Consider the following 26195-nt stretch of genomic DNA (forward strand, 5'->3'; position numbering starts at 1 on the left):
TGACTCCCAAATTTAAAACTCCCAAGTCGTTCTCTTCCCTGAACAACAGATTTATATCGAACTGTCTGCTGACAGCTCCAGACCCAGGTCAGGCAGGCATCTCAGACTGGACTCATCCCAAACTGAACTCCCCATCCTGTGCAGCTCTCCTTCATCCTTAGGCTTCTGCATCTCCATTTATGGCAACTGTAGTATTCCTGTTGCTCCATGCGAAAACCTTCGTGTTGTTCTTAATTCCTCTCACACCCTATATCTCATCCATAGGCTGTTGCTGGTGACTTTAGTCTCACAATATACAGAGAACCCAACCACTTCTCACCACCTTCACCACCATCACCCTGGACAAGCCAATACGATATAGGAAGGAAGAGATCGTGAGGATTTAGTTCGTGCAGTTATGGAGGCCGAGAAGTCCTGCAATCTGCCATCTGCAACCAAGAGAGCCAACGGCCTGAGCACTAGGGGAGCCGATGGCCAGAGAACAGGGGGCGACTGAGGCCAGTCCCTGTCCAAGGGCAGGAGACCAGCGTCCTGTCCAGCAGATAAGCAGGAAGCAAAAAGGTGATTTCCTTCACCTTGTGGTTCTACTCTGACCCTCAAAGGACTGGATGATGCCTACCCACACTCCAGGGAGGTGGGGGGGGGGGGAGGGGAGGGCGGGAAGGGGGAGTTACTGAGTCCACCAATCCAAATGCTCATCTCATCCAGAAACGCCCTCAGAGACATACCCAGAAATAGTGTTTAATCTGGGAACCTCTTGGCCCAGTCAAGTTGACACATAAAATTAACTACTACAATTGCTAAGGCTCAATATGCCATATTTCATCTATAAACACAAGCTCTATATATATTTTTTCACATTTTAACATCTTGTACATTGAATCATTGATGTGTCTTACAATCATTGTCCAGCAGGGGGCACTCATGCCATAGTGGTCAATTGGCTACACATGCATGTACTTTGCCTCTGCTCTTCCTTTACATTGTCATCACTTTGAGTTTCCCAGAATCACTGGTGTAATGCATGCTGAATGTTATTGCCATTTAAAAATGCTTTAAAAAATATTCCATTGTAATTTGACATTGAAACAGTTATTGTGGGTGTGTTACTGAGAGGAAAACAAAGAAGAGCATGTATTTACCAATGAAGCCAAATGTGACTGGAAGAGTGACCACAACTCCACATTTTCTTGTAGAACCACCACCAAGTATTTTACGGGACCTCAGAAAGGAGGAAACTCACAAGCAGGTGAAATTGCATTATGTTTTAATTCTGAAATGACATGCAAAATTTGCCTTCTTATACACCAAGCAATGCAACTAACTAAAGGCAGGGGAAATAATGTCATAGTAATAATTGATGCATCACCTAGGATCCGACCCAAACCACTATGCTCAATTAATATTTGACAAAGGAGGCATGAACATACAATGGAGCCAAGACAGTCTCTTCAATAAATGGTGTTGGGAAAATTGGACAGATTCATGCAAAAAAATGAAACTAGATCACCAACTTACACCATACACACACAAAAAAAAACCCCTCAAAATGGATACAGGACTTAAATGTAAGATGGGAAACCATAAAAATACTAGAGGAATCCACAGGCAGCAAAATCTCAGACATATGCTGAAAGAACTTCTTCACTGATACTGCCCCTAGGGCAATGGAAGCTAAAGAGAAAATAAACAAATGAGACTACATCAAAATAAAAAGCTTTTTTTACAGCAAAAGAAACCATCAATAAAACAACAAGAAAGCTCACTGCATGGGAGAACATATTTGCAAATGTTATCACTGATAAAGATTTAATCTCCAACATCTACAGACAGCTTATACAACTAAATTAAAGATAAATGATCCAATAAAAAAAAATGGGCAACGGACCAAATAGACACTTTTCAAAAGAAGACAGAAGGAAGGCCAAGAGGCACATGAAAACATGCTCAAAGTCACTAATTATCAGAGAGATGCAAATCAAAACAACAATGCGGTACCATCTCACACCTATCAGAATGGCCAACATCAACAAATCAACAAACGACAAATGTTGTCGAGGATACGGAAAAAAAGGAACCCTCATGCACTGCTGGTGGGAATGCAGACTGGTGCAGCCACTGTGGAGAACGGTATAGAGTTTCCTCAAAAAACTGAAAATGGAACTCCCATTTGACCCAGTAATCCCACTCCTAGGAATATATCCCAAGAAACTAGAAACACCAATCAGAAAGGATATATGCACCCCTATGTTCATAGCAACACAATTTACAACAGCTAAGATTTAGAAACAGCCTAGGTGCCCATCAGCAGATGATTGGATTAGGAAACTATGGTACATCTACACAATGGAATACTATGCTGCCATAAAAAAGAAGGGGTTCTTACCATTTGCAGCAACCTGGATGGAATTGGAGAAAATTATGCTGAGTGAAATAAGCCAGTCAATGAAATAAAAATACCACATGATCTCACTCATATATGAATAATAAAGAACATTATAAACTATTGAACAAAAAGTTAGATACAGAGACAGTAGAGCATCAAACAGACTGTCAAATTACAGTGGGGAGGGTAGGGAGATCTGGGGGAGATAAGAGATCAACCAAAGGACTTGTATGCATGCATATAAGCATAACCAATGGAGGCAAAACTCTGGGGGGTGAGGGCATGTATGGGAGTGGGGTAGGGGGGGGGCAATGGTAAGATATGTACACATATAATATCTTAATAAAAAATGGGGGGGGGGAAACCCACTGTGTTAAAATTTAATTGAAAAAGCTTTGCAGTTTTTGTTTTAAGGGTGCATCTTACCGTCAGTGAACCTCAGATTTGATGTTTATAACGTTCTTTTATTGGCTTTGCATGTAAATAAACTAGTGTAGGTGGCTCTAAATTCTTAGGTAATATTATTTTTCTCTGAGGTTCTTTAGATAAACATGGGATATTCATTGTTGCAGCAGAAAATACAAGGCTGGCTTGATTTTTTGGCGGCTTTAAAATTGATTTACATTTTCTATTTCAAATAATTAAGAAGTGTTTTTGCTTTTATTATTGGTTTTGCTTTTAGTTTTAAAAAGTAATGTTTTATGATCAATTTTGATTTTCTTTATTCTTATTTTCAGTCTTCATTCATTTATCAATGTAGGAAGCAAAAGGGCTGGATTCCTCACAGAGCCACCCTCTCTATGCATCCCTGGAAATTTCTACAGCTGGCAGTTTTTCAATCTCTAGCACCCATATTTGTCATTTCAGATTCTTTCCACTTACTGATTTTTCATTCTGCACATGGACATGTTTTTTTGTTTTTTGTTTTAATAAATTTTTATTGTTCGTATTATTACAAATGTTCCTTTTCCCCCCTCAGCCATTGCTCTCCTCCACCGGGTTCCCACCCCACCCTCTGCCCTTTCCCCACTCCACATTGTCCTCATCCATAGGTGCACAGTTTATGTTCAGTCTCTTCCCACATCCCCCTCTCCCCTTTTCCCCAAGAATCGTCTGTTCACTCCCCTTCCATACCTCTGATTCTATTATATTCAACAGTTAATATTGTTCATCAGATTTTAAAAATTTATATTTTATTGATTTTTTACAGAGAGAAAGGGAGAGAGATAGAGAGCTAGAAACATCGATGAGAGAGAAACACCGACTAGCTGCCTCTTGCACACACCCTACCGGGGATGTGCCCGCAACCAACATACATGCCCCTGACCGGAATCGATCCTGCGACCTTTCAGTCTGCAGACCGACGCTCTACCACTGAGCCAAACCGGCTTCGGCTGTTCATCAGATTTTTTTTTTTTTTAATTTCCTTGGTTTTTAGATTCACTTGTTGATAGTTATGTATTTGTTGTTCATAATTTTTATCTTTATTTACTTTCTCTTCTGAAAGAACCCCCTTCAGCAATTCATATAATTCTGGTTTGGTGTTGATGAACTCCTTTAGCTTTTTTTTATTAGTGAAGCTTTTTATCTGACCTTTGATTCTGAGTGATAGCTTTGCTGGATAGATTATCTTTGGCTGTAGGTTCTTACTATTCATCACCTTGAATATTTCTTGCCATTCCCGCCTGCATTGTTTCTGTTGAGAAATCAGCTGACAATCGTATAGGTGCTCCTTTATAGGTAACTACCTTCTTTGCTCTTGCTGCTTTTAATATTCTCTCTTTGTCTTTTGTTCTTGGAATTTTAATTATGATGTGTCTTGGTGTGGTCCTCTTTGGATTTCTTTTGTTTGGAGTTCTGTGAGCTTCCTGGACTTGTAAGTCTAATTCTTTCACCAGGTGGGGGAAGTTTTCTGTCACTATTTCTTTCAGTATGTTTTCGATATCTTGCTCTCTCTCATCTTCTGGGACCCCCATAATTCTGATGTTGGTTCGCTTGAAGTTGTCCCAGAGGTTTCTTACATTATCTTTAATTTTCTGGATTCTCTTGCCTTCTAGCTTCTGTGGAGGAGTGTCTTCTGGCTTTTTATGTTCCAAATCTTTGACTTGATTCTTGCGATCTTCCATTCTGTTTTTAGGACTCTGTATAATATTTTTTATTTCAGACAATGTATTCTTTATTTCTTGTTGATCCCTTAACATTTCTTGTTGATTCCTTATTAATTCTAGTTGATCTCTTTTCATATCCTCATAGGTCTTATCGATCTTTTCTAGGAAATTCTTGAAAAACCTTATAAGCGTAGATTTGAACTCTATATCCAGTCGCTTTTTGTCCTCCATTTCTTTCGTTTGTGATCTATTTTGTTGTCGCATTTCGTAGCTACAGATGGGGCGGGGTTTCAGGGTGGAGCCTGCAGCCTTGGCTTCCGTCAGCCCCGCCCTATGCGGCTCCTGGGTCTCAGGGTCCTTCAGTACTCCTTGCAAATGCCTCTGAGAGAAAGGTGCCCTGGATTTTCGCCTGCTACCAAACAGTCTAGGCTTTCCCCCAATGAGCCTGGTATTGGGGTTCAGTTCAGTTGGAAGTGGAGTTGGAGGTGGCGTTCAGAGCAGTCTGGAGCCCCTGTCTCCTTCCCGCCAGGGCAATCCCGCGGCACAGCCAACCATCCCTTCTCTGCGTGCAATGTGTGCGCCTCCGGGACCTCCTTTCGCAGCTCCCCCGGGGTTCCGCCTTACAGCCCAACTCCCTATGGATGAGCCTGGGTCCCCGGGGTCTGGCCTAGAACTGGGGTTCAGAGCAGTCAGAACTGGGGCCCAGCACAGTCGGAGCTTTTATCTCCTTCCTGCTAGGGAACGCCAGCCAGGCACTCAGCCTCCCTCCTCTCTGGCTCCGTCCTCTCCGTGCGCCGCGTGTCTCCGTACCTTAGGCTTTTCCAGCTCCTCCGCGCTTCCTTCTGGTTTTCTCCTTGCTTCTCGTTGTAGAATTTCCAGTCAGCCGACTTTCCTGTAGTTCTGGGTAATGTCCATTTTATATTTTAGTAGTATTTTATTGAAATTGTTGTGTGTGGCTGCGGCTAGGTGTTTACCTGGGCAGCCATCTTGGATTCTCCTGGACATGTTTTTAGAGCTTGTATCTATAATTTATAAGAGTTTAGGATCCATATTGCCAATTTGGTTTAGTTTTCTTAGCTGTTAATTATTTTTACTGTTCTCAAAGTCATCTTGCTTAGTCTATTTTGATTTTTATTTCACAGCACGTGCTGCTTATTATCTATCTCCCTATTTCTTCAGACCCATTCTTGGGCTTTCTCTTTCTTGCCCAGTACATTGGAAGGCTGACCCCTATGAATTGCAATGCTGTGCTCTGTCTCTAGCTGGCTTCTGGGTGGATTTGACTAATGAAAGGCACTAGCAGGAGATACAAATAAGGGAAGGAGAGGGACTCTATCTATCATCTATCTATCTATCTATCTATCTATCTATCTATCTATCTATAATCTATTTATTTGCATCACCCCTTTAATCAAAGGGACTGTAATGACTTCTTTCCATTGCTAGTGTTGGGATATTTTGCTATCATTGTTGGTTTCTTTAACTATATCTACTGCTCTTCAGGTGAAACACTTGAGTGGAATTATGTTTCCAGCCAGAATTACAACTGATACAATATTTTAAAAAAACATGTTTTATTAATTTTTTACAGAGAAGAAGGGAGAGGGATAGAGAATCAGAAACATCGATGAGAGAGAAACATCAATCAACTGCCTCCTGCACCCGCCCCCCTCCCACTGGGGATGTGCCCGCAACCAAGGTGCATGCCTTTGACTGGAATCAAACCTGGGACCCTTCACTCTGCAAGCCAACACTCTATCCACTAAGCCAAACCAGTTAGGGTTGATACAATATTTTGTAAAATTAGAAATGTCCCTAGAAAATAGAATATCAAGGTGGGATCCTGGGACTGAGTAGCTCACACATTTAAGGAATGCAAAGGTATTGTGACACTTGCCATCCCCAGCAAGCAAGGGCATCACAATTACTTAAATGATTACTGGTCGTAGAATGGTTAGGGTGCTTGTGGAGGGCAAGACTTTAGGGGACAGGAGTGGTGTTCTTGATTACAATGACAATCATGGTTTTTACAAAGATTGTGGGGGTGGTATAAATTTTATGGATATATTGGAGAGCCTGCAAAAGAAAAAAAGAAAAGAAAAAGCTTATGACCTTGAATATCCAACTGAAGGCCAGAGTAGACACCCTGAGAGTTTTATGGGGAAAAATAAACCTACCTCATACCACACACACAGCTATTGACCTATATAAGAAATTAGAAACAATATTAACTTTGGTACAGGCAAAAATTACTTAACAGGATACAAGAAGCAAGAAGCACTAATCATAAAAGAAAATATTCATAAATTTAACTTTTAAAAATTAATAATTTTGCTCATCAAAAGATAGAATGAGGAGAGTAAAAAAAGACAAGAAAGTGATTGGGAAGAGATGTTTGCAAGGTATATTTCTTTAAAAAAAGGGCTCAGATCCATAATACATTAAAAACTCATAGAAGTCAATAAGAAAAAGTCAATTCAATCAAAACTTGGTTTAAAAGGACATGAAGACATAATTCATCAAAAAATAAGTAAACAAAAATTGGCCAATGAACATATGAAAATGTGCTCAACATTATTAATCATGCAAACTAAATTTTCACCAAGATAACATTACATAGTCACCACAACAGCTCAGTATTGAAAAGACTAATAATCCTAAGAGCTGGTGAGAGGGATGAGTACCTGGGATGCCTTCCCATTGCTGATAGGACAGGAAATTGGTACACTCACTCTGGAAAAGTATTGATAGCACTTCATTTTCCTTCAGCAAAAGCTCAGCAAACTTCTACTGGTGATGGCAGCAATTCTATTCTAGGTATATACCAAACAAAGGAAAACTTTGTCCAGCAAAAGTCTTATGCAAAAATGTTCAGAGTTACTTTTTTTAATAATAGACCCAAATGGAAATGATTCAAATACCCATCCACAGGCAGTGGAATGGATAAATACATGATAGCATATTCAGACAATGGAAGACTACAAAGCTGTACTAATATGTGCGACAATATGAAGGAATTGCAGAGTCGCAATGTCAACCGAGGAAAGTCAGACACAAGAGAATATATACCACATAATTCTGTTTATATGAAACTCAAAACCAGGCAAAACTATGGGATTGGAAGTCAGAATACTGGCAAGCCTTAGAGATACACTGAAAGGAGAGTGGCTGGAGGGAGCTTTCTGGAGGACGGGAAATGGTCCATGTCTCATTCTCTTCCCAACCCCTCCTAATGATACTCAGAGTCATTTTTGTTTATCTCATAATCATATGATGGCCGATGGTCAGATTCTTGTATGCCAACACACTAATGCTGTCTCAACAAATGATTCAGACAAATAAACCACAAAGGTAACCTTGACACCAGCATAAATTGAACAAAAGTTTTATTGACGTAATCGAGAATAAGTAAACACAGTGGTGAAGACATGGGGAAACAGAATCAGAACGTTGTAGTCTTTCCTTATCCTTGAATTAGGATGGACCAACAGAGATTTTATGGTGATAGCACCGATTCTGGCAGTGAACCCCAAGGACACAATACTGAGGTCCAAGAAACCAGGCTTTTGAAGTCAGACCAGAAACCTTTAGAGAGCTTGTTGTTTAAAATTCTATCAGAGGCTTACAAGACCAGAAAAAATTTGGTTTTAAGCTGGATAGTCAAGAATGGTGACAATATAAAAAACAAACCAAAAGAAACCGGTCTCATGCTTGTCTTGGGACATTCTGGTTAGACCTTATCAGGCATCTCCAAGTTTACCCCAATCTCCAAACGTAATCAATACTCTATGAAAGTGCTACTTGAGCGTTACTGGGACTCTGTTTCTGAAGGTAATCTTCCTTGCCTTTTATGTTACTGAATTTCAGCATTACTTTTATGCAATTGGTAGCTTCATCATCTTATGACTCCTCTTTGAAGAAAACAAGACCTTGTATTAGGCAATGGTTTCTTAGATATGACACCCAAGCCATAAAAAAAAAGAAAAAATGGAAAAATTAAACCATCAAAATTAAACATGTTTGTACCTCAAAAAGCACCATCACTAAAGTGAAAAAAATTACCCACAGAATGAAAGAAAATACATGCAAATCAGATATTTAGTAAGAGACTTGAATCGAATATATAAAGTCCTCTCACAACTCAACAATAAAGACAATAAACCCAATTTTTAAATGAGCAAAGAATTTGAAGACATTTCTACAAATGGTCAATAAACACATGGAAAAATGCTTAACATCAATAGCCATTCAGCAAATAAAAGTCAAAAACATGAGATACAATTCCTCACCCACTAGAGTTACTACACTAAAAAAAAAAAAAAAAAAAAAAAAGACAATGACAACTGCTGGTGAGGATGTGAGAAACGATCCTCACACATTGCATGTAGGACTGTAAAATGGGACAGCTTCAGTTTGCAATTCCTCAACATGTTAAGCAAAGAGTTAACATAGGACATAGCAATTAGATTCTTGGGTATATACTTCTGAGTATATGAAAGCATATTGCTACACAAAAACGTGTACATAAATGTTCATAAAGACATTATTCATAAGAACAAAATGTGGAAAAACATCAAATGTCCATCAACCCAAATATCCTAATAAATGGCTCAACAAATTGTGCATTATCCCTACAATGAAACATTATTCAGCCAGGCAAAGGGATGCAGTATTGAGGTATGCTACAACATGGATGAATCTTGATGACGTTATGCTGAATGAAATACCCCAGTCACAAAAGGACAAGTACTATGATTCCATTTATTTGAGAGACCTAGAAAGTCAAAATCATACAGATAGAAAGTAGAATGGTGGTTGCCAGGGACTGTGGAGAGAGGGGAATTAAACATTTAAAGGTATAGTTCCAGTTTTACAAGATAGAAAGAATTCTGACTATGGATGGCAGTGATGATTACGAAACATTTTGAGTGTATTTAATGTGACTGAGCTGTATAATTAAAAATGGCTGAGATGGTAAATTTTATGAGTATTTTACCACAGTTAAATTAAAAATAAATCTATCACTCTTAATAAGTTTTAGACTTTAAGATTTGTTAAGATAGCCAATTTTTTTTTTTCATGTGTCTTCGAATTCCTGATTCACATAGAGTGCTGACACCAGTAAAAGTGAATTCCTCACCTGCTTTTGTCAAGTAAACCTTTCCACGTTGGGAAACAAAGGTGATCTCGGAATTATAGAAACTGTGGTAAGCATTCTTTATGACATCATCGTGAAAGTCCGCTAACAGATCAAACGTGTTGGCACCATCGATTGAAAGCCATATCTAAGGGAATAAAAAGATAACACCTCATTAACGAGCCGCCCTGTGACTGTAGGCAATTACTTATCAGCCTACTCTCCTAAGTGGTCTTGTCCATATTCCCACATCAATCTAGGCCCCCCCCCCCCACCTTTCCTCCCTCTGACACGTACGGACTCTTTCTTATTCAGTCTACTACTCTGTGTGTCCTTCTTAGAGTTTGTATGACAGTGTATGTGGTGGGCTCAGGTCTGCACAGTGTGCATGGTGCAGGCATAAAAGAATGAGGTTACTCCCATCATCTCCCAAGTGGGATCTATCTGTTTATAAAAGGATGAAGTGCTGGTGCTTTTCGATAGGGGGGGGGGAAGAGTTGACCCCGTATCGACATGAGACTTCACGTTCTAGGCACCTGGCAATTATGTACGCAAACATGTTTGGTGAGGAAGAGCCCTTGACATTTGTAAAAGTGTGTCGTGGGACCTTAGTAAATCCTCAAATATACTCCACCATACGTAGCATGTAAGTTTCTGTTCCCCATCATTTGTTAAGGGCTGTTAAAAGATAAATCAGATCATAGGTTGGATGAGTCTTACTTGGTACTTCTTTTAATGGCCTATGTGTTATTCAAATGAGTATTTCTGGTTTTCAATTTCTTCTTAAAATTAATTTTAGTGGTAAGTTATACCTGAAAATAGGCTTTTCTTACATTTAAAACATTATAATATGTCTGAAGTCTCTTTAACTACCATTAAATAATTTTTTATATGCCATCTGATATAATTTATGGTCTCCTCTATCTCTTCCCAGAGGTAACTACTGTTATCAATTTGAAATTTCTACACATTCTCACACAATCACACTCCACCACCACCACCACCACCACCACCACCACCTACAACAACAGTTCACTGTATGGTGAGGAGGGGAGGAAGCATGTATCTGAGTGTGGCACCACCTTTATACTTGGGCAAGAGGGACCCTTGTCCTGGACTGCATACTTAGTGTGTCTACATATTTCAAACACCACAGAGAAAGTTTATTAAATAGCACGTGGGCGCTTCCATCACTCAGGGGTGTGGCACTCATTGCTGGCATAGCCCAATCCATGAACCAAACATAGGATATTGGAGCCTCCATCTTCACTCTTGCTTTGGATCATGCAAATGTTACCAGTGAGCATAGTAATGGGTGGGGAGGTGTGGTGGGAAGAGGAGGGAGCTCTGAACAAAAGGTTCAAAACGGCATCCTCCTGTTCCGGTTGGGCTGTAAGTTATACTTTCCACTCAATATATTTCAGTCCATTTTGTTAGCTCATGTAGATCTTCACATTCTTTTGTACTGATGCATAGTATCCAATAATTATGGATATATTATACTTGAGATACTCTATTTTCCTATGAATGAGAGTTTAAAGGTTGCATAAAAATGCTCACTGTCATAAATAATACGACAATGACCTTTCTGCCTGCTCATTTATACTAATGTTAGTGTATCTCTAGAGCAGGTACTGAAAAACCAAGTTGCTGAGTCTGAGGCTATGCATCTATATCTATATCCATATATATAAAAGTCTAAGCAACCGGCCGATCAGCCAGTAGCTATGATGTGCACTGACCACCAAGGGAAGACATTCAACGCAGGAGCTGCTGAGATGTGGTCACTTGACAGTGGTGGTTCTCGGGTGACACACCTAGAACCGGAGAGGAGGGAGCTCAGTACTAGGGTGTGTCACCTGAGAACTGCCCTCTTGCAATCTGGAACCCCTCCGGGGATGTCAGAGAGCCAGTTTTGGCCTGATCCCCACCGGCCAGGCCAAGGAACCCCACCAGTGCACCCATGCACTGGGCCTCTAGTACTAGTATGTCTATAATTTTAATAGATACTGCAAGACTGTTCTTGAATTTTGCCAAGACCAGATCATAGTCTTACTAGATGCAATTGGGGCTGAATAGGGCTGGCTGACCGGGCCATGGGGAGGGACTGTGGGATGTTGGCTGTGGGAGTGCACTGATTATCAGTGAGCAACTCCTGAACTGAGTGTTGACCCCCTGGTGGTTGGTGTGCATTATAGCAATCGGTTGACTGAATAATGGTGGACCAGTCATAATGGTCACTTAGGTTTTTATATATATAGATAAATAATGTATGTAAGTATCCATTTCTCCAAACCTCATCAATACTTGATTTTATCAAAAGTTTATTTTTAATTGTTACTGATTACTTGAGTGAAAGCAATGGTATCTCATAGCATTGTTCTAAATGTTTTAAATTATTACTCTATTTATGTTCACTTTTATTTTTCTTATGTTACTTATTATGATGAATATGTGTAAACTGACAGCCTAACCCAAGAATTAGCTTATTGCTAATTACCTTTTCCTATATTTCTTATCAATCCTATTACTCTACCTCTTTCCACAAAAATATTCAATGTCCTAAAATATGTGTTTTTTTATTCCCTTGCTATTTTTTTTGTTTTAGTACATATGTATGTTTAATGTATTGCTTGATTTTACTTTTGCTCTTTATAATCTTTTTTGATTCAAAGGAATTATACATATATTGTCTTCTAAAACTTATTCCCCCCAATATAATTTGATATGGTTCAGTTAATTTTCTTTTAATGAATTATGTGAATAAAATGTAATTTATCCATTCTGCTGATCATGGGCATCTGGATTATATTTAGTTATCCAATGCTATTGTTAACAGTGCTGTGATGAAAATTCTAAATGTTTCCCCATATATATATTTTTCCTTGCCCCCAAAATGACATTGGCAGGTCACAGAATAGGCAATATTAAAATTTACAGGGTGATAATAATGCCAAATTGTTTTCCTAAAAAGTTGTGGTAATTTACTCTTCCATCATATCTTTTAGAGTTTATTTTCTACTTTTTAATTTTTAAGACTTATTTTTTTCTTTGTCTTATTGCATTCCCATATGTACACTCCTTTACTTTTTTTTTGTTATTGCTTTTTTGATTTTGATTTTCTTCACTCTTTTACTTCTTATAAATAAATTTCTTAATAGAACTCCAACATTAATTAAATACAACCCTCTGTCTTCTGTACTATTTGTATACTCCACAATTGAACATAGAGAAGAACAGTCAGTAATGCTGTCCTGGTCACACTTTAAATCATGAGCATAAAAACTGTATTCCCTTAGTTCATCCTCCCATCTTCCTAGGCAACCATTCTACTCTGTTCTCTCTTTCCTCAAACCCCCAATATTCTTCCTCCCTCCTCACTCTCAAATAATGACTTTGATTTTTTTTTTATTGATAAAATGATTCCCGCATGCTTCCATTACCACATCTATACACCTACTGCTTTTAAACCCATAAACCCTTCCTTCCCTCTGTTGCTGTAGGATTATTCTCCGCCGAAGGCCAACTTCTCCACTAGTGCATAGTTCACCTCTTCTTTCACCCATTTAGAAATATCCATCACTCCAGAAATTTCTCCCCTCTCTTTCCTCTATTATCAATTTCCGTCTCCTATTGAATAATTCCCATCATCACACAACATAATTTCTCCAATCATTAAAAAAAGACCTTTCGTCCTTCAAACATTGTCTTATTTTACTGATCCACTTTTCAAAAAAATGTTAAAAAGAGTTGTTTGAATTTTATGTCTCGAATTCCTCTCCTCTTAGGCTCCCTTATCTATGTATGCATTTTTGTTGTTGCTGTTGTTAATCCTCCCCAAGGACATTTTCCCATTGATTTTATAGAGAGTGGAAGGGAGGCATAGAGACAGAGAGAAACATCAATGTGAGAGACACACATGGGTTGGTTGCCTCCCCAGGATCCCCGTGGAACCTGCAAGTGAGGCATGTACCTCTGACCAGAATTGAACCTGAGACCCTTCAGTCCGAGGGCCGACATTCTAACCACTGAGAAAAACTGGCCAGGGCTTCTCCCAATCACACTTCATTGGACTTTCCACCTCCCTGATCACCAGTGATGGTTTTTTTACTTGATGTATAACCACTCAGCATGACTCATACCCACATAAAGTGAAATGTCACGTGTACGCACCTGATTGCCGTAGGCATACAGAAAATGGCTCCGTGGATGGAATTTCATCCCAACGGGAGAAGAGAATGATGAAGGAAACGTGAAAAGTGGAAATTTTCGTCTTACTCTTGGTTTGTTATTTTCTAGGATGTGTACAGAGGCAGTTGTCTCTTTCTAGAAATAAAGCATGAGCAATCATAAGAAATTTTCCATTAGTAATACTAATCTGTGTTACAATTTTTAGAGTTTCCTACTACTCAGGTGCTGATTAAGATAGGGACCAATTAACAAAGTCTAGAACTGGGAGGATTAGCAGCCCCTGACACCTCTTTACTCTGCTTTCCCCAATATGGATCCATTTAACAGCTGTTGAACATGAAGTTTAGAAGATTAAATAATTTGTCCAAGGACCTGTAATAAATGGCAGAATGACTGAACTCAGCAGAAAGACTCCAATGCCTAGGCTCATAACTATCACTTTAAACTATGATTTAAAACTGTGGGCCCTGGGCCTATACTCCAATTCTACTGTATCATGATCTTGAAGGGGATCAGAATATGCAACCCAACATATGCCACTTTGTTATGAAGATTATTTTAAGCGGAAGACATCTGAGATTCAACAGATGCAGGAAAAAAAAAAGGGGGGGCTTTCTCTTATCTGACTAAAAGCAGCAACTTTGAGAAATAAGATCACCACCAATTCTTCTTCAGAGGGAGAATATGAATAAAACCTACCCCAGTTCCTTCCTTCATGGAAGATGTATAAGCTGAAGAAGACAGAAAGACCACTCACACCTATATAAATCCACTTTAGTATCTCCTGCAAAGCCATTATCTTTTCATTTTTTTCCTTAAGTGCCTTTATTACCCCCCTTAATCTATTAAGATGGTATAAAATCCCACAATTTTAACCACCTTTTTGAGTTACTCATCACTGATTTGTACCTGCCTATAGATGCACTACACACATAGTTTTCTTTTCTTCTTTTACTCTGTCTTTTGTCAGTTAATTTAAAGGACCCCCGGTTTCTGAACCTAAGATGGTAGACAAAATTATTTTTTCCCCTAAAAATCAAAGGGAAGGGCTGAACTTATACACTTTTTTAAAAAATAGAATTTTATTAACTTCAGAGAGGAAGGGAGGAGGAGAGAGAGATAGAGACATCAATGATGAGAGAGAATCATTGATTGGCTGCCTCCTGCATGCTCCCAATGGGGGATCAAGCCTACAACCTGGGCATGTGCCCTTGACCAGAATGGAACCTAGGACCCTCAGTCAGCAGACCAATGCTCTATCCACTAAGCCTGACCAACTAGGGCTTATATATGTTTTTAATAGCTCCAAATCACAGTTAGGTTTAAGACTCTTTGGAATCCTATCTAATAAAAGAGAAACATGCAAATTGACCATACCTTCTCTATGCCCACAAGCCATGCCCACCTGCCAATCAGGGCGGGTATGTAAATTAATCCAACCAAGATGGCAGTTAATTTGCATATCTAGACTAAAGCAAAGACTGAAGACAGTGTAGAAAGAAGCCAAGGCTGCAGAAAGGAGCGAAGCTACGGAGAAGCAAGTAAGCTGGGCTGGGGAGAAGGGAGGAAAGCAGGTGGGTCGGGGGAAAAGGGAAGGAGCAGGTGAGGAGGGGAAGAAGGGAGGGGAGCAGGCGGGTCAGCGACTGCAGCAGGGAGCCCTATTGTAGGAATCTTTCTGCAACGAGCCTCTAGTAGGAAATATAGATCCATGACAACTTAGTTCCATTATTTGTTAATCTAAACTAACCACTTTTATGAAATATTACATTTCTATAGACCTAACTCAGTTTATAGTCTCAGAGAATAATCAACAAAGAATCATTACACAAGTAGTATCGTATTTTCCATTTTCATCAAACTGAAGGGCAGAGGAAAGAAATCTCTAAAGTGTCCTAATCTATATTATCAGCCATAAATCATTTTGCTGTAGCTAATTTTATCAATTTCTATTGCCAAAGATAGCAAGAACTCAGAAATTGTTTTGCTTAGTTAAATTTTCATGGCTGTAGCATCAAGATCAATTACTTTCGGGCTGTAAGGCCTACCTTGTTATGTAAGAGATAGATTCCAGAATTATGCTCTTGGTCAACCAGGAATGTTACTACAGTTGGATTGGCAGTTCTCGTTTCATTTTCAAGGTGAGGTAAGCAAGCCAACCATTCAAGAAATGGCTCTTTACTGTAAAAACAAGAGCTTGACTACAAAAAGAGAAAGAAGTTAATGTTGTTTTTGACATATAAGTTCTAATTAGTTCTCTTAAGCAAATGAAATGACTAAAAATAAAAGTGTTAAATCTTTAAAATATATTTTATTGATTTTTTACAGAGAGGAAGGGAGGGAGATAGAGAGCCAGAAACATTGATGAGAGAGAAACATCGACCAGCTGCCTCCTGCACACCCCCCACGGGGGATGTGCCTGCAACCAATGTACATGCCCTTGACCAGAATCGAACCCGGGACCTTTCAGTCTGCAGACCGACGCTCTACCACTAAGCCAAATCGGTTTCGGCAAAAGTGTTAAATCTTTAATGTCTGTGCGTCTCTCCTGGGGGATGTGAGTTCAGAAAGCATCCCTTTCTGGCACAGATGGTTTTTCTGAAACCACTGTGCAGGTCTAGATTGAGCATGACTGGGTAATCACCATTTGACCTCAGTAGAGGTACCACTGGGAGCAAAGAGTGGTTGTTAAGCCTCTCAGGCTGTAGAACTGCCACTGTTTTTGATGAATAACAATCCATAAAAATCATGCACAATAGAAGTTCTTACCTTTTAAAATATTCAATGCCATACCTCACTTAAAGTCCTGTTTCTCTCAAAGGTGACAGTAATATAGTCAACTATAAAATATAAAGGTATAGAAATTACAAGCAGCATCTATATTTCTAAGTTCATCATTAAATATATGAGAATCAATTTTCTTGCAGGACATGTCTGTTGTTTCAGATTTAAATGAATTGCTCTTCTTAGTTTGAAGCCATGAACTTATATGAAACAAACTTATTTTTACATTTTATTCTATTTTTACCTTATTTGGTCACTAGAGGCCCAGTGCATGAAATTCGTGCACTTGGGTGTGTGTGTGTGTGTGTGTGTGTGTGTGTGTGTGTGTGGAGGGGAGGTTCCTCAACCCAGCCTATGCCCTCCTCACAGTCCAGGAGCCCTCAGGGGATGTCTGACTGTGGCTGCAGGCTGAAGCCAGCAGTCGGACATACTTAGCACTGCTGCAGAGATAAGAGAGGCTTTTGCCACTGCCACTGCACTTGATAGCTGTCACCCTGGCTTCTGGCTGGGTGGTGCTCCCCCTGTGGGATCCAGCTGAAACTAGCTCTCTGACATCCTCCGAGGGGTCCCGGATTGTGAGAAGATGAGGATGCAGGCCAGGCTGAGGGACCCCACTGGTGCATGATCAGGGCTGGGGAGAAACATGAGAGATTGGCTAGCCAGGGAGGAACTATGGGAGGGCTCCAAGGTCTGTCCAGCCCATCTTGCTCAGTCCTGATCGACTGGACCCCAGCAGTAAGCTAGCCTACCGGTCAGAGCATCTGCGCCCTGGTGGTCAGTGCATATCATAGCGACTGGTTGGCTGGTCAACTGTCTGCCTCCTGGTGGTCGGTCAGTGCATATCATAGTGGCCTTAGCATATCCTTAGCATATTACGTTTTGATTGGTTGAACAGCTAAACAGTGGACCGCATACTTAGCATATTAGGCTTTTATTATATAGGATTTTATTTCATCTATATGTGCTATACAGATTGAAAATAAAAAGCCTGTTAATATCTCTTTACCTAAAATTTACCTTCAAAGTGTTCTCTGTTAGCAAAACATCTTTCATTATACCACAGTTTTCCTTTGACATAGTCTTCCTACATAAATAAATAAAAATATCATTTAGGCATTATATGGATTTAAGATATAAATTAGAAAACCTTTAAAAGATTTTAAAGTTAAATATTTCAGGAATGGGGGCAAGTAAAGAGAGAAATAATTATATGCAAATAAAAGGTTGTAGAATGAGGACAAGAAACAAGACTAATGCTTTGAACAACACACACACACACACACACACACACACACACACACACACAAATAAAAAGAAATTTCTTCTGAATTAGCGTGTGTTGATGGCAGATGTCCCAGACTCTGAACTAGTCATTTGGAAGCCACAGAAATTATTAGCCTTTCACCACAGTCACAATGGGTCACATGTGTATCCTCTATTTTTCATTAGCTGCAGCCAGGCTTAAGGACTCTTCACAGAAGCCTGACAGGGGCAAGAAGCAATAAGAAGAAAGCCACAAAAATATAGGTTTTGAAAAACTGGTCATACAAGAGAAGCTTTTAAGAAAGGGAGATTGTATAATGTTGTATATGAATTATGTGCAAGACTTTGAGGTGGTTTTTTGGTTATAGGCAGAGTCTGACTTTCAAATTATTGTTGAGACAAAAGAGAGACCTTTGTACATTTTTAGAGGTCAGTAATAAAATCTGTATAATCTGTGCATTAAAATCCTTTTAAATGTTCTAAAATTGATTACGGGAATGGTTGCACAACTCTGTGAATAGACTGAAGTCCACTGAATTTACACTTTAAATGGGTGAACTTTATGCTGCGTGTGTTACACCTCAATACAACTGCTAAGCAAACAAAATAGGTTTTCAAAACAGAATAAACCATTTGTTTGAATGGTGTGGTAAGGTGTTATACTAAATGAAACTTCTTATATAAATCTTCAGGTTTGCAGGACACCCTGGTTATCATTATACTATCTGAGCAATTAATATAGAAACTTTATTGGGCCTTGACTTATTCCTTTTCCTCCTTTTTAGATTTCTTATATGTATTTCCTACCTGTAATCAAACAGGTAAGAGCCCAGTCAATATCTGTGGAGTAATCTCATCCAATCATGTTGACCTCATTCCGGAAGAGGAGCTCATGACCCAGGTCCGACTTCAAGTCATAAGGATTGGTCAGGATGGAACACGTGACCCAAATCAGGTTAATGAGTCTGTCCTGAAAGCTTGATGGAACTACTGGGAAAGAGAAACTGTGTTCCTGTTGGGATTGCTAGACAGATTGCTTGTGAATCTGGTGGCTATTATTACTCACAGTTAGAGGAAACTTCCTGAGAATGAAGCTAATGGCTTGAGGGGAGGTGTAGGCATGACAGGAATGAAGAAGTAGGGAAGGCCCCGACCGCAAAGGAGCTTGTATGTCTTATACAAGTTAGAATTGTATCCTTGAGGAAGTGGCCACAGTCCCCACTATTTCTTTCTTTTCTTTTCCTTTTTTTAAAATATATTTTATTGATATTTTACAGAGAGGAAGGGAGAGAGATAGAGAGCTAGAAACGTCGATGAGAGAGAAACATCGACCAGCTGCCTCTTGCACCCCCGCTACTGGGGATGTGCCCGCAACCAACGTACACGCCCCTGACAGGAATCGAACCTGGGACCTTTCAGTCCGCAGACCTACGCTCTACTACTGAGCCAAACTGGTTTCGGCAGTCCCCACTATTTCTACTGAGCGGATTATGGCGCCTAATTGTTTCTCATGCCAATTTCCCAACTTAGCATCTCTGTACCTGCTGTTACCTCTATCCTCTATCCGAATGTGCTTCTTCAAGTCATTCAAGTGTCTGCTTCAACTTCACCTCCTTGGAGAGGTCTGCTATAATCACCCCATTTGAAGCAGAATGCTATCTTCCCTTCACTCTCTATTAACCTGCTTTAATTACCTGTTTTAATTTCAATAAGCCCTGATTACTACCTATCATCATTTTATGCATTTTTTGTGTGCTTATCTCCCTTAGTAGTCCTTGAGAGCAAGGACTGTGTCTTATTAATTATGGAATTCTTCTTGTCTAAACAACTATAGACTATAGAAAGTACTCAACACATATTTGCAAAATGGATGAGTAAGTAAGTCATCAAGTAGTAACTCCTTCAAACCTGCCCAAACAGCCACGAGCACCCCATTCTTACCACCCTTCCTTCCGTCATCATAAAAAAGGTCTTATCTAAAGGTAAATCCTTATCATTTTTAAAAAAATATATTTTATTGTTTTTGTACAGAGAGGAAGGGAGAGAGATAGAGAGCTAGAAACATTGATGAGAGAGAGTCATCTATCAGCTGCCTCTTGCAAGCCCCCCACTGGGGATATGCCAGCAACCAAGGTACATGCCCTTGACCGGAATCGAACCTGGGTCCCTTCAGTCCCCAAGCCATGCATATAATCCTTATCATTTTTAAGAATTACTTCCCTTATGTGAGGAAGGATTGAGGAGGAGTCATGGCAAAGGCTAGGAATACTCAACATTTTTGTTGTGCTTTCCAAAGGAAAGCATGCTTCTATGTTGATGGAAATGACCCATTGAATCATGAAACTTGACCTTGACCTTGTAACAGAGAGGGAAGATAGCTGATAGAATAAGATCCACACAAAAAGCCAGACACCGAGGTGTGGCTAGCTTACATGGCCTTTCATGCAAATTAGAAAGTGACTTCCTGCATGGGGTAGATGGATGGGGCATAAAGTGTTAGTCATATTTCAGCCCCCCCCCCCACACCTTTTCAACTGGGTGCCCTGCAGAAAACACCCGAACACCCAAAACAATCCTGGTCAGCAGGGGTGGGGATGGCGGTGGCCTCTGAAATAAGGGAAGGCATTTTTTTTTCTTGGAACCAGAAGAGTAATCGTTGCTTGATAGTTGGTAGAAATACTATATATATAATTTTTTTTTTAGCTCAAATAATAAGTAATATTATACTAACAGGGATATTGTGAATTCTTGCCTTGTACTCATTCCTTAGGGCACAAAGGAAAACATATCTTTTAACCAACCCTTGGAAATGTAAAGCTCCTTACCCTTTCAAAGCCACAGAAGCCTGCCCTTGAAAACTAGAAGGAAAAGAAAAGGAACTTTAATGTTTGCTTGATATGAAAAGGCATAACAAACTGCAGCAATTGAAGTGACACTAAATGCAAGGTTTCCTTTATATCCCAGTGGTCAGGAGAGTCGCGCTGAAACCAGCCTCTTACCAGGTTTACACAATATCCTGGAGATTTCCTATTCAGTCTTTGCCTTGTTTCACCATTTGATTACTTTATACCTTAACTTAATTCCAGAAAGGGCCTGAAATCCAAACCCCATCTGTTGATGATTTAAATGGAGGAGCTGAGAAGTGTGTAGAAATACACTAAGTCTGTCACCCACTTGGGATTAGGAAGGCACACCCTAAATCTGTCCTTTTCTCCTTGGCCTCCTTCTGCCCAGCCCAGTGCAGTCCCTGGGTCAGGCCCTCTGTGCTTTGTCCACAACTCTCTGCTTCAGCAATCCCGTGATAAGCACACGGAAGGCCAGATTAATTGAGCAACAAATGGTACTTTCTCAGAGATAGGGGAGAAAGCGGGGAGGCTGTGAATACTGGTATAGCTGAAGAAAAGTAATAATTATCATGCATAAGAAATATCTACTTCTCAACCAATACAATTGCCCTTTCCATACTTAACTCATCTTTTCTTCTATTGTTTCTAAATCTTTATTATTACGCATATTTCTGCTATGGTAATTTTTGAGAGGTATTCATCAACATGCTTAAAAATTTCATGCTATGCATATTGTATAATTTCACCAAAATGTATATTCTCTTCTCTCAATCACAAGAGTTAATTTAATTTATGTTACTTTGTACTATGATATTTAGCTTTACAAATCACATCAAAGCATTTTGGAACATATATAACTATAGCTAGATAGGTAGATAGATAGATAGGGTATTTTCTACTTATATGTATTTAAAAATTACTATAAATTGGTATAATAACAACACTAGCACCATTTCAAAATATTCAACACAATATTAATAATAAGGCAAAAGAAGAAGTCACAATATTATGCTTTTACATTTTTTAAAAGGAAGGAGCATTTCAATTTTAAGATATACCATATGTAATTCAAGTATTCAATGTTTCTACTTTATGTCATGAAAGACATTTAAGGTTAACTATTCATTACAAAGCAGTTCACATACCTTTAGAACAGGGGATGATGGATAACGAAGATCTCCACTTATAAAAAGTCCCAACGAGGTGAGGATAACTAAGAAATGATTTGTTAAAACCATATCCACCACTGAAAGCTGTGTATGTTCTAAAGGAAGAAATCATACCGTGGATTACAAAGTAAGGAGAAGGTGAAATATTGATCAAATGCTGACAGAGATGAAATGTTGAAGACGAGGGCACTGTTAGAGGATTTACCTTCTCCAATTTTGGAATAGATCATATCTGTCAGGTTATACCAGGTGGTATCATCATAATGCCAAAATCCGGAAAAGGTGAGGCCTAAGTAAACACCTATCAGGAGAGGGAAGGAAAATTAAGGTAAAGTGAGTAACTTGCTTCTGTGGTGCGAGGTCTTCATGGGCCAGAGCCTGCTCCATCTTCCAACCTCCCCTCCACTGCCCTCAGATTGAATCTCACCTCCCCAAGCACTGGGAAGATGAAGTAACTTCAGGTTATGCCACAGGATGTTAGCCAACCATCTGATTTAATTCCTAAGCATTTTGTTTTATATGGAAGTGGGGTCAGAATATGCCACCCCAAAACATGCCACTTAGCCCTCAGGATTATTTTGAGTTGAAGGCCACTGAAATCAATAGATGCAGGAGGAGTTCTCTATCTTCCCCTCTTCTGCCTAAAGCAGAGCATAAATTTCTCCTTGAGAAAAGTGCCCTATTGTACCAGAAAGAGAACACTCTTATCACTAGAGTAGACACTGAGACAGGTTTATATAAAAAGATCTTACAAAATAACTCTAATTAGTATTCCCCCTCCCCAACCTGCTTATTTCCTAGTCACTTCCCCACACTTTATCATCCTTTTCTTTGCTCAAATGGCATGGAAACTTCTGAGTTTAACTACTACGTACTTTGAGTTTCATTCACTTATTTTCTGTGAACTCCCTTGAATGTAAATATTAATAAAAACTGCACTCCCGCCGAAACCGGTTTGGCTCAGTGGATGGAGCATCGGTCTGTGGACTGAAGGGTCCCAGGTTCGATTCCGGTCAAGGGCATGTACCTTGATTGTGGGCACATCCCCACTGGGGATGTGCAAGAGGCAGCTGATGGATGTTTCTCTCTCATTGATGTTTCTGTCTATCCCTCTCCCTTCCTCTCTGTAAAAAATCAGTAAAATAAATAAATAAATAAATAAATAAATAAAATAAAAAATTGCACTCCTTTTCTCCTGGTAATCTTTGAGAGTCTAATTCACATCCCTTGGGATTGAACCTAAAAAAGTAGATGAAGAGTTTTTCCTTCCTAAAATCCCTCTGAGCATTAATATGTCCCTATCTCATTAGTACAACTTTAGTAAACAATAAAAAAAAATCTCTAAAGAAAAAAATTAAATTGTAAACTCCCAGAGAGAAGAAATTATGTTTGATTTACTTCAATATTTGTGATTTTAGAAATAGAAAAATATTTGCTAATGCCTCGTGAAAACCTATTTTGTGAAGAGTTTGGATTTTATTCTAATGGGCAAAGGGAAGTTGATAAGTGATGTGAGTTGACTGACACTCAAGAAGATCACTCTGGTGGCTGTGTGGAGGGTGAGTATACTGGGACAAGACCAGAAAAGGGGGAGACCATGTTAGAAGCCGTCAATTAGTCTTGTGGGAAAACAATGTTGACTTGACATAAGATTGTAGTGGAGGTGAAAAGTAGTCACCTTGGGGACAGACGCTGGATATAGCACCATCCTGGAATGTCAGGAGTCAGAGCAGTCAAGAATGTGTCCTAGATTCTAGTTTCGAGTTACCCGATATTAATTAGGAAGAGTAGTTTCGAGTTACCCGATATTAATTAGGAAGAGGAACTGATTTTAGAGGGAGATGAATTAAGAGTTCTGGATTGGGATGCTCATCACACAGCAAGACAAATGTAAACTCGACAGTCAGGTAAAGGAGTTTGGTCTTCAAGGTGTGGTCAGCACCAGAAATGCAGATGTGGGAACTGTCAGCCTGAAAATGGCATTCCCGGCCCTGGCACTGGGTTAGGTTTCCCAGGGAGAGAAAGTGGTTACCTCAGGAAGGAGAGCCACGGACCAAGCCTGGGGGCTCATCAGCATTTTAGGGTCACACTGGAAGAAGCCAGCTGGGAAAACTAAGAAGCGATTAAGAGGCAAGAGAAAAGACATCGGAGGTGGTGTCAAGAAAGCCAAGAGAATAAAATGTTTTGAGGAATGAGTGGTCAGTTGGGTCAATGCTGCTGAAAGAGAACTGGCAATGTGGAGACTGTGGGTGGCCTTGGGAAGAACCGGTCAGTAGAGTGGTGGGAACAGGTCTGATGTGTGGTGAAATGAAAATGCATGGGCAGTGGACAATGGAGCCGCCATCTGAAATAAATTCTTTCTAGAATTTCTGGCTTTGAAGGAAAACAGAAAAATGGGGGATGGGAATAAAGCGAGATTTTGCTTAAAGCTGTGGGATAACAGGGTATGCTTGTATGCTGACGACCTGATCCCATACGGAAGAACATACATGAAAGGTGAGATGTGCAGGCCAGATGCAGGAGTAAGACTCTTCAGATGGCTGGGCAGGGCTTGGGATCCAAACCACAAAGGGTGAGGAGTGACCTTAGATAGCAAGCAGAGTCGCTTCCCACAATGAAAGAGACAAAGCAGGGGAGTACAAATACAGGTGAAACGGCAGCATGCAGGCACAAGGATAGAGTTCTTGCAATCAGTCTTGATTTTTACATGAAGAATTACAGGAGCAGCTGAGAGTGAATAGAAAATGAAGGTGATGTTGAGGGTTTGAGAAATGGGAAGAGGTGTGCTAAGCTCATTTTGCCAAGAGGGAAAATAAACATACCAGGGAAGAGAGAGAGGATTTCTGGACTGTGCTGAGTACCCACTTGAGACTTGTGATCCCAAATTTTACAGTCAGGCCAGCTGCTGGAATTAAAGTGGGATTAGTATACATTTTTTTTTTCTAGCAGTATTCTGCTATTCCAGGGCAGGGGTAGAGGTGGTTTTAACCAGAGCTGGGTTAATGCAGGTAAGGGAGATAGAGAAGGGCGAGGAAGTTATAGAAGTATTTATAAGGATGGACTATGCAAATGATGGTGGAAAAAAAGAAGGAAAAATTCTGGGTGATGAACAAAGTGGGAGGGACACCACGGTGAAGTCTCAATGAAATCAAAGAGAAGTTGGAGTGAGAGTACCGGGGGAGACTGAAAGAACAGGAGGCAGTGGGCAGAGTATGAGACGCCTGCAGTGGAGATTTGGGAGTAGTAACATTATTAGAGACAACGAGGTCAAGAATATGACCATAGAAGATGGGGGAAGATCAGTGAAGGAGAGGAGGCCTTGGAACTGAGTATGGCATAGGTCATTCATAAGTTTGGGACAATAGTAACAGAAGTAGGGCAGAGAGGACGACAGGGGTCTAAGTGAGTGAGTGTGAGTGATGAGAAGGTCACCACAGGCTGGCAATAAGAAGCGGTAGAGGGAGGCAAGTCTGAGTTCAAAGGAACTGGGTATTTCAGAGAAGAAGACAAGAGCTGTTATTATTCAGAAGTAGCCCTGGGAAACAGGGATGACAACCCTGCCCCCAGGCTCTGAGACACGTGACACCTGGGGGAGGAGGCTACAGGAGGAAGAACGGTACCTGGGAATGGCCAGGTTATTCTTTGTGGCATGGAAGTGAGGGAGGTGTTCAGAGTAAAGATTGGAAGTGTTGGGGAGTTTACAGATGACAGACCACAAATTGCCCTGAATGGATTTGGCTAGGTGGAGAGGGGCAGATTTTGGGTGAAATGAAAGGAAACCAGAACAGTTGGTGTGTTTGGGTGACCATCGGTGGCCTAGGAGATGGAGGTTTCTGGGTGACTGGTAACACTAGGATGGGAGGCATGGCAGGGGTGTAAGCAGTGTCCCTGAGGAAGAAGCAGGTCATAAGTGCAAACTGGAGCACCCCCTGTGCTCCTGGATACCTGTCCCCACCATTAATTCCATGAGGTCGAAGGCTGCGGGACTGGACAAGGGCCTCCCCTAGGAACTGCTAGTTGTGGCAGTGGCAGCTTCATACTGTGGGAGCCTCTTTTTTGCTTGAGTGCAGTGGTGGCCAGCTGGGGGAAAGGTGGCTTCATCTAAAGAACACGTTGCTGGCCCTAACCAGTTTGGCTCAGTGGATAGAGAGTCTGCCTGCAGACTGAAGGGTCCCAGGTTCGATTCCGGTCAAGGGCATGCATCTTGGTTGCAGGCACATACCCAATAGGGGCCATGCAGGAAGCAGCTGATTGATGCTTCTCTCTCATTGATGTCTCTAACTCTATCCCTCTCCCTTCCTCTCTGTAAAAAAT

At 40.2% G+C, this 26195-nt stretch overlaps 1 protein-coding gene across 1 annotated transcript in view; it reads right to left on the reverse strand.

Moving 5' to 3' along the window:
* CATSPERB (cation channel sperm associated auxiliary subunit beta) overlaps window positions 1-26195 on the reverse strand; it is a gene marked incomplete at its 5' end in the record, with an annotated part of 70385 nt that overhangs the window by 35071 nt on the left and 9119 nt on the right. The window contains 8 exons of the mRNA XM_084866147.1: window positions 9612-9779; window positions 13805-13957; window positions 15868-16020; window positions 16613-16659; window positions 17621-17687; window positions 20692-20724; window positions 21858-21976; window positions 22087-22182. Of these exons, the coding sequence (XP_084722273.1) occupies window positions 9612-9779; window positions 13805-13957; window positions 15868-16020; window positions 16613-16659; window positions 17621-17687; window positions 20692-20724; window positions 21858-21976; window positions 22087-22182 (836 nt within the window). The remainder of the gene's footprint in view (window positions 1-9611; window positions 9780-13804; window positions 13958-15867; window positions 16021-16612; window positions 16660-17620; window positions 17688-20691; window positions 20725-21857; window positions 21977-22086; window positions 22183-26195) is intronic.

Source organism: Pipistrellus hanaki (genome assembly GCF_964339955.1).
Source record: "Pipistrellus hanaki genome assembly, chromosome: 1".
Classification (NCBI taxonomy): Eukaryota; Metazoa; Chordata; class Mammalia; order Chiroptera; family Vespertilionidae; genus Pipistrellus; species Pipistrellus hanaki.